This window comes from Sycon ciliatum, chromosome 7, assembly GCF_964019385.1.
Source record: "Sycon ciliatum chromosome 7, ocSycCili1.1, whole genome shotgun sequence".
In the NCBI taxonomy this organism is placed as follows: Eukaryota; Metazoa; Porifera; class Calcarea; order Leucosolenida; family Sycettidae; genus Sycon; species Sycon ciliatum.
Window position 1 is genome coordinate 18,463,026 of NC_088649.1, and position 10,000 is coordinate 18,473,025.

Consider the following 10,000-nt stretch of genomic DNA (forward strand, 5'->3'; position numbering starts at 1 on the left):
AATGAGAAAAGCGAAGCAAAGATGATTGTACAACTCGAACAACAAGCACCATTCAAAATGTCAAGCCTGGACAATTGTACAACTAACTCGATCAACAAGCCCCATGCAAAATATGCACTAGCAGTCTGTAAGTCCTAGTTCCTCATTGTTGGCCTTTCACACGGCGGCACGTGCTCACACTTGCACGCTCCGATGGTTCTACGATGCACGGCATGACACTTCACACGACGACCGCCTCTGTCGACACGGCGCACGCGAGCTGGTCACGTTTGGACCGTTGCCCAGGTAACTGTAATGGAGGTGTGTGTTTCGATGGAAATAAATCAAAATAAATCTTTACTTTCACGCCTCTAGGAAACTTCACTTCTCTACTCCAACCTCCAAAAACTGTCTCTCCACGGCGATTCAAATTCAAGTTTACAGTACACCAAATTTTCGGGCCTGGCCGATCATCAGCGTATGTACTAACACTAATGTGTAAGTGGCCGCGTTGGAATTTACGGACAATTAGAAAATACCCCATGCCTCCCGGGAAAATTCATATTCTCTTTGTCTGATGCTGGAGTAGGACAAAACTGAAAAGACGACGACGTTATTGCTTTGGCATTCTTGGTTGGATTCCTGTGACCATGGATTTGGCAAATCCACGTAGCGTTGCTCTGTGTTTTGTTGTTGGTTTACCATGGCCTTTGGGCGACTGAGTTCGGACAGGGCAATTGTCTCACCATCTGCAGGGTTTGGACTGCCTCGTCCGATTTCCCAAACACCTTTTGGCCGCTTCATGTTGAGAAAAAGGCGTCAACATTTCTATTTCAGCCCAGACCTTGCGTCGCCAAGTGCCCTTTCACGTGGAGTGTGTAGAGACCGAACCTACCTTTCTTCCATTTTTCGTTACTACGAATCTAGGTCCCTGGCCCTGCCTCTCCCCGACTCCTGCCATTCCATGTGCACTAAAACTGCCTTGCTGCTTTGTGCCACCACATCGTATGTGATTATTTGTAAAAAAAAATAAAACAGAAAGGAAAGAAAAGAAAGTAAAAGAGAAGAGTAGTCTTTGGGCGAACAAGCCACACATTTCTTCTCCAAACAATCTGCGGGAGAATTACCTCGCACAGCCCAGGGGCGTCGGACACGGTACAGTCACTAGGGTATTGACCGTACCACTTTTTGCCCCGGTACCCCATGAACCAATATAATGCACTGATTTGGGCTCTAAAATTCCAAACTTTTCGTATTAGCCATCCAACCCTGACGAGTAAATTGTACTTCAGAGGTCTGACCGTGCCACACTAAAATACCCGCCGACGCCCCTGCAAACATTGCACCGAAACACGAGATCTGTTAATAAAATCTGATGTACAATGTCCACGAACTTTTCCGTTTGAGAAATATTTTTTCCTTGAAATTAATCCTTGCTGGGGTTTTTTTCATCTAAATGTCCCGCTATTATCTGCAGAGGTGATTTCTTCCCTCGTCGATTTTTTTCCTGCTTTTATACCTCGATATTTAGGTACTTGTTTCCCTTCTTCCCATGCTTCATCTTCCACTCTCCTCTCCCCATTTCCCCATTTTTCTTGCGATATTTATGTGGGAGACTTCCGTGATAAGCATCCATTTGCTTTTGGAGAATCCTTTTAAATAAATACAATACAATACTTGCTGGTGCACTCTATCTGTCTGCAGTACCGCCGCCACCTGTCATCATCGAGGCACCCACGCCGCAAGCGCAGCCGCGCCTTCCCGGCTCGACGGAGCCCGAGGTGTTCACGTGCGTGGGCCGCACGCCGCGCATCAGCAGCGCGCTCGGCGAGATCATGTGGCTGGACGGCAACGGCAACAACGCGGACATGCTCCCGTTCGCCTCGGTGTCCGTCTCGAGACCCAACGACACGCTACTCGTGGCCAACCTCACTATCAGCGGTGGCCTGGTGGCGGACAGTCAGACGTATACGTGTGTGGTGTCGCACGCCTTCAACTCCACCAGCGTCAGCCTTCAGCACGTGATTCAAGGTACAGTGAAACTGAGCCTCGTATATGAAGTGCCAAGAAAAAAAGTTATACGGAATCGATACTCATACTGTTGATATGCCTCTTTCTTGATTGATGTGCATCTGTAGGAATTGCATTATTTTTAGTAAAAGTATATTTTTCACGGATAAGAGTATTTATTTTTTAGAGCTAATGTGCATAGAGATTCCTGGGTTCAAACCCCGAAACGCACAGCTACTGCATGCCTTCAACTCCGCCAGTGTCAGCATTCAGCCCGTGGTTCACTGTCGGTCGTCGAAGAACTGGGAGGGGGGGGGGGGGGTCAGCCTGACTCAGCCATCTAGCCCACACCGTTCTTATTGTCATGTATTGCAATCCATGCACAGCTGAGGCGCCGTGTATACATTGGTATGCTGTACTGGGTGAAATTCTAGCCTGGCCGTTCTTCGGCGCTCCGTTCCTCAGCGCCCGACAGCACTGTTCATGCATGCCTCTTTCTTTTGATGTTGCATTTGCAGGTGTTGCATTATTTGGTAAGCAAAAGTACATTTGCCACGGTTAAGAGTATATATTTTGCAGAGCCAGTGTGTATATAGATTCCTATGTTTAAACTCCAAGACGGAATCTATTTACATTTAAAAAAATTCTCTTCTTGCATGTTTTTATGCATGTGCGCCTGCCCTGACCAATAGAAGGTGATGGCATTCCTACCCTGACCCATAGAAGGTGATGGCATTCCTACCCTGACCCATATAAGGTGATGGCATTCCTGCCCTGACCCATATAAGGTGATGGCATTCCTACCCTGACCCATATAAGGTGATGGCATTCCTACGGATGCGCAAAACTCGGCCTTCAGCCAAGTCTCAAACGAACCGTGACATTTTTGGCGTGTTTTTTGTGAGTGATTGCCTCCCGGGCCAGCTGATATCCACCTGCTGGGCGCCCTTGATGCTATGGGAGCGGTGGCTTTCCTACGCATGCTGTCATAAGCTAGTGAGCACTATCGCCGATGCGGAAAGTTCACTCTAATTCATTTTTTCCATTTTCGTATTTTTCTGTTTGGCGCGCATGGGCAGTGCTGAAACCGAGACCCCTGTCGGTTTAGCTGCTCTTGCCCCGCCTCCACTGCTTCGGCTGCCATCGCTATGGGCATCTCTGTGCGTTTTGCAGGCGTTTGCACCATGATGGTTTGTGGTTATCTGGTAAAAAAACAAAAAACAAAACTGAGTATAATGCGAATCAGTCGCTTTTTGTTATGCGGATATAATTATTATGGAACTGGTAATCAAGAAGGTAGCACTGGGATTTCACGCGGTCCGGCCGAATGGGATACCTGAGCACAAATGAACGCTATCGACGAAAAGCCCCGTTTTGTGCAAATTTGTTTCGACAATTTTTGGAGAAAAGGTCCGTCCGTGGCCAGGCCGGCTGGACCAGTTGCGACTTGGGTGTGTGTAGCTCAGGCAACCTGTGGTCTTGGCTCGATGTACGTGTGCCAATGGTATGTTATAAGTCTGCATTGGTGGCGAGTTTCATGTGATATGCTGTGTGTGCATGTGCGTGTGTATGCGTGTATGTGCGTGCGTGCATGTGTGTGTGTGTGTGTGCGTGCGTGTGTGTGCAAGTATGTGCGTGCGTGCATGTGTGTGTGCGTGCGTGCATGCGTGTGTGTGTGTGTGTGTGTGTGTGTGTACATGTGTGTGTGTGTGTGTACGCGTGTGTGTGTGTGTGTACGCGTGTGTGTATGTGTGTATCGGCATGTATGTGTATGTACATGTACGTGTGTGCGTGGCCACTGACGGTGCCGGTCCGCAGGCGGTCTCCTTCTGGATGGCCTACGCAACACGTTCACGGCCAACTTCACGGAGAACGCCCTCGTGCCCACTCTACTCTCGCTGCAGCATGCCGCACGCACCGTAGGTGACCTGAGCATCTGTGAAATCACACTGGAGCTAGTCGCGTAAGTCTTTATTGTCTGACTCACGTCCTTGGTTTGCTAGTCGTGTACATCATGACTGCCTCATACCCTTAGTTTTCTAGTCGCAGTAGTCCTCACAGCTAGCATAAGTCCCTCGAGCTTCCAGCATCGACACCTTGGAGTATCTGAAAGGACGTGTTCAAGCTATGTTGCTCTGCCCAGGGAAAAAGTCCAACGAGGGCAGAGCCAAGTTAGCGGTGGAAACAGGCTGAATTGAGCTGTAACTCGAAGTTTCATGGCCATCCGCCAATCCTCAGACAATAACATGTGCTGCGGTACATGCAAAGCACCTTACATAGTAACTGTTTTTGTTGTTGTTGTTGTTGAATTTTATTTAAAGTCGCAACACAAACAGACGATGGCGCCTCCTTTTCATATATGCGATGCATCGGGTAAGGAAGCGCTGTTAATGTGTCTATCCGCGTCTTGTACGCTGGCGATTTCAGTCGTAAAACGGACTAAAACGTGAAGGAAAAAAAACGTAAAGCACGACGGAGTGCAGGGCAGATAAATAACGACGGAGTGCAGGGCAGATAAAGAACGACGGAGTGCAGGGCAGATAAATAACGACGGAGTGCAGGGCAGATAAATAACGACGGAGTGCAGGGCAGATAAATAACGACGGAGTGCAGGGCAGATAAAGAACGACGGAGTGCAGGGCAGATAAAGAACGACGGAGTGCAGGGCAAATAAAGAACGACGGAGTGCAGGGCAGATAGAGAACGACGGAGTGCAGGGCAGATTGAGAACGACGGAGTGCAGGGCAGATAAAGAACGACGGAGTGCAGGGCAGATAAAGAACGACGGAGTGCAGGGCAGATAAAGAACGACGAAGTGCAGGGCAGATAAAGAACGACGAAGTGCAGGGCAGATAAAGAACGACGGAGTGCAGGGCAGATAAAGAACGACGGAGTGCAGGGCAGATAAAGAGCGACGGAGTGCAGGGCAGATAAAGCACGACGGAGTGCAGGGCAGATAAAGAACGACAAAGTGCAGGGCATATAAAGAACGACGAAGTGCAGGGCAGATAAAGAACGACGGAGTGCAGGGCAGATAAAGAACGACGGAGTGCAGGGCAGATAAAGAACGACGGAGTGCAGGGCAGATAAAGAACGACAAAGTGCAGGGCACATAAAGAACGACGGAGTGCAGGGCAGATAAAGAACGACGGAGTGTAGGGCAGATAAAGAACGACGGAGTGCAGGGCAGATAAAGAACGACGAAGTGCAGGGCAGATAAAGAACGACGGAGTGCAGGGCAGATAAAGAACGACGGAGTGCAGGGCAGATAAAGAACGACAGAGTGCAGGGCAGATAAAGAACGACGGAGTGCAGGGCAGATAAAGAACGACGGAGTGCAGGGCACATAAAGAACGACGGAGTGCAGGGCAGATAAAGAACGACGGAGTGCAGGGCACATAAAGAACGACGGAGTGCAGGGCAGATAAAGAACGACGGAGTGCAGGGCACATAAAGAACGACGGAGTGCAGGGCAGATAAAGAACGACGGAGTGCAGGGCAGATAAAGACGACGGAGTGTAGGGCAGATAAAGACGACGGAGTGTAGGGCAGATAAAGACGACGGAGTGTAGGGCAGATAAAGACGACGGAGTGCAGGGCAGATAAAGACGACGGAGTGCAGGGCAGATAAAGACGACGGAGTGCAGGGCAGATAAAGACGACGGAGTGCAGGGCAGATAAAGACGACGGAGTGCAGGGCAGATAAAGACGACGGAGTGCAGGGCAGATAAAGACGACGGAGTGCAGGGCAGATAAAGACGACGGAGTGCAGGGCAGATAAAGACGACGGAGTGCAGGGCAGATAAAGACGACGGAGTGCAGGGCAGATAAAGACGACGGAGTGCAGGGCAGATAAAGACGACGGAGTGCAGGGCAGATAAAGACGACGGAGTGCAGGGCAGATAAAGACGACGGAGTGCAGGGCAGATAAAGACGACGGAGTGCAGGGCAGATAAAGACGACGGAGTGCAGGGCAGATAAAGACGACGGAGTGCAGGGCAGATAAAGACGACGGAGTGCAGGGCAGATAAAGACGACGGAGTGCAGGGCAGATAAAGACGACGGAGTGCAGGGCAGATAAAGACGACGGAGTGCAGGGCAGATAAAGACGACGGAGTGCAGGGCAGATAAAGACGACGGAGTGCAGGGCAGATAAAGACGACGGAGTGTAGGGCAGATAAAGACGACGGAGTGCAGGGCAGATAAAGACGACGGAGTGCAGGGCAGATAAAGACGACGGAGTGCAGGGCAGATAAAGACGACGGAGTGTAGGGCAGATAAAGACGACGGAGTGCAGGGCAGATAAAGACGACGGAGTGTAGGGCAGATAAAGACGACGGAGTGCAGGGCAGATAAAGACGACGGAGTGTAGGGCAGATAAAGACGACGGAGTGTAGGGCAGATAAAGACGACGGAGTGCAGGGCAGATAAAGACGACGGAGTGCAGGGCAGATAAATAACGACGGAGTGCAGGGCAGATAAAGACGACGGAGTGCAGGGCAGATAAAGAACGACGGAGTGCAGGGCAGATAAAGAACGACGGAGTGCAGGGCAGATAAAGACGACGGAGTGCAGGGCAGATAAAGAACGACGGAGTGCAGGGCAGATAAAGAACGACGGAGTGCAGGGCAGATAAAGAACGACGGAGTGCAGGGCAGATAAAGAACGACGGAGTGCAGGGCAGATAAAGAACGACGGAGTGCAGGGCAGATAAATAACGACGGAGTGCAGGGCAGATAAAGAACGACGGAGTGCAGGGCAGATAAAGACGACGGAGTGCAGGGCAGATAAAGACGACGGAGTGCAGGGCAGATAAAGACGACGGAGTGCAGGGCAGATAAAGACGACGGAGTGGAGGGCAGATAAAGACGACGGAGTGCAGGGCAGATAAAGACGACGGAGTGGAGGGCAGATAAAGACGACGGAGTGCAGGGCAGATAAAGACGACGGAGTGCAGGGCAGATAAAGACGACGGAGTGTAGGGCAGATAAAGACGACGGAGTGCAGGGCAGATAAATAACGACGGAGTGCAGGGCAGATAAAGACGACGGAGTGCAGGGCAGATAAAGAACGACGGAGTGCAGGGCAGATAAAGAACGACGGAGTGCAGGGCAGATAAAGACGACGGAGTGCAGGGCAGATAAAGAACGACGGAGTGCAGGGCAGATAAAGAACGACGGAGTGCAGGGCAGATAAAGAACGACGGAGTGCAGGGCAGATAAAGAACGACGGAGTGCAGGGCAGATAAATAACGACGGAGTGCAGGGCAGATAACGAATGACGTACAGTACTGGATGCAGTGTTCCAAAACGGATCCGGGGCCCGCCCGAACCGGTGCAGCCGGGCAAGTCCTCACCGGACCAAATAGCTGACCACCAACGCATGGTTACTGCGGAGGTGGTCCTGTGCACCCACTACATCATACTTTAAACATACTAAATTTTGGCACAAGAGGGGTAAGTATTTTGCTGATGGTGTGCTGTGGCAACGTGTTGAGATCGGCCGGAGAGCGCAGCGGTGTGGTTTGGTGGTTGATAAAAATGTTTGCACAACTAACATAATCTGAGCCGAGCCAAGCTAAAAGGTGGCTTAGGCATAATTTTTGGAAATTTCTTTTTTCATGCCAAAGTGATGTCTATATATCCAACTTCCATTATGGAAATTTTGGTGCCAATCTGAAATGTATATGTGCCATAAATAAGCATACATTGTGCACATGTCACAGAATGGCTGGTATCAGTGCCACTTAGGATTCCAAGACCTTCCCAAACTCCAAGAAAAACATGGGACACCAAGTAGAGACAAAGCTTAGCAGGTGTGCAAGCAATAAAAGAAGAATGGGCACTTGTGTTCTAATGAGAAGATCCAAGAAAGAAGAAATAACAGATCTACATTAAATTTTCATCATGACTCATGTCATTTTATGATGCAATACGAATTTTCATATCATTCAACATGATGTTGTTGTGACTAGATGTTTCGCTGCGTTGGGGAACGTCGCATCTTACCAAGACAGTCCGTCATACTCTCTCCAATCACCTATGCCAGGATGAATTAATCCTTTCATTTAGCTCGTAGTGCTGTGCCAGAGATCTAGCTCCATTGGTGTACTGCCCTCGCACCTGCATAGGTCCAGTAGACTGCACATCGCTAACAAGCGGCACTGATTCTTTGTCCGTCCTAGTCCATGTCATTCTCCTTCCCTGCCAAGGATACTGGTAGAAGGCGCCACGGAACAATATGCTAGCAGGTAGAGTCAATGCATCGCTTCGTCGTGTGGCACTATTTCCTTGAAACGAGGAAATTTTGGAATCCAGTACGCCACGTCATGAACACTAAATTGAAGGTAGCCGAAACAAAGTGAAACATCGCAGCAAGAGCCAACTCACCAGGTCGCTTGTCAGAATGATAGTCAGAAGGCTTGTAGACGTATCCCCATAGCTACACTCGCCACTCTAGTCGTGGCCACGATAAGAAACACAGCCACTATGAATGAGCGACTCTTCCTCGTCAAGTAGATTTTGGCTCGCACGGATACAGAATGTCATCCTGCTCACCTCCACAGTCTCTAGAAGCTCCAGTACGATCCCTGGCAGCACTGAGGAATCCCCACAACGATGAAAGAGGGAACACTGAAGAAGTGTTGCTCAAACATAAAAAAGGCTTCTCTCTTCATCCGCTTGCAAACTGGAAAGTGAATATTTTCGCGATCGCGCTCGAGTAGAATTTTGCCAACTGTGACGTTTTGGTGATTTTCTCGATTTGTTGGCAAAACACGAAGCCACTTTTTAGCTTGGCGCGGCTCATCTACTGATGAGCTCCGGCAGGGAGCGAAACAGCTGTCTAGAGGCTTGGAAAATATTATCTCTCAACGGAAGTGTCCTTGCTGGTGTCTTTATGGTTCGGCTGAGAGCGCGTGGTTGTAACGAGTTGGGAATGCAATAAATTGAAAAGTTCGCCAGCCATTTCATTTCGGGTATATTCGGCACTGACCGAAAACGCCGAAATTAGAACGCCGATGAAAATGTTGACATCGACTTTGGTGACGTACTAACGTTAGTATTTTAACCCCGTGCCGAAAGTAAGTTGCTGCCAAAATGTCGAAAATCGTGAAATGCCGAAATTTTGCGAAATTGTTTATATTTATAGAACACACAAACTGTATGAAAAGCTACGGTCTGACGGGGCCCGGAATCAGAAACTGCGATCGACCGGCCTGTTCTCCACCGCGTGTCTTGTCCCTTATTGCTGTTGTGTGTTTGACCGTGTTATTTCTGTGTTGTAGTGCTACTGGTATGCTGGATGACCCTTCAGTAGAGAAGATCTTTCCAACTAAGGCCGTCAGCGGAAGTATTGATGTACGGGTGATTGCAAAGACGTGTGCTTGTGTGTGTGTGTGTGTGTGTGTGTGTGTGTATGTGTGTGTGTGTGTGTGTATATGTGTGTACGTGTGTGTACATGTGTGTGTACATGTGTGTGTGTGTGTGTGTGTGTATACGTGTGCTTGTGTGTGTTTGTGTGTGTGTGTGTGTGTGTGTGTGTGTGTGTGTGTGTGTGTGCGCGTGCGTGTGTGTTTATGTATGTGTGTTTATGTATGTGTGTGTGTATGTGCATGTGCATGTATATGTGCACGGGCACGTGCACACACTGCACACACGCATGTATGACCACCTAACTACTTTCCATGAATGCTAAGCAGCCGTGGAGGACAGGCGTAATGGCGACTGCATGTCTGTCACTGATATCCATACCATTGTGTTCAATGGGCAGTGTACAACATTCCATTTCAAAAATATAGACGCATGGTGTTTTTGAAACGCAGTGAAACCTGTCCAAGACGACCGCTCAAGGGACCTTCAGAATGTGGTCTCTGTTACCAGGTGGTCTCCTTATCCAGGGTCATTTGACTGGAAATAGCATCCCTTGGTGCTGATTTCACTGGTGGTCTTCTAGGACAGGTTGTTGCCTTATCCGAGTGGTTGTCTTCACAGGTTTTACTGTATTTCAAATT

At 49.2% G+C, this 10,000-nt stretch overlaps 1 protein-coding gene across 1 annotated transcript in view; it reads left to right on the forward strand.

Moving 5' to 3' along the window:
- The window catches only part of LOC135821150 (uncharacterized), a gene marked incomplete at its 5' end in the record, with an annotated part of 17,722 nt that overhangs the window by 4,030 nt on the left and 3,692 nt on the right, over window positions 1-10,000 (forward strand). Inside the window, 3 exon segments of the mRNA XM_065334216.1 lie at window positions 1,684-2,010; window positions 3,808-3,952; window positions 9,275-9,347. Coding sequence (XP_065190288.1) covers window positions 1,684-2,010; window positions 3,808-3,952; window positions 9,275-9,347 — 545 coding nt within the window.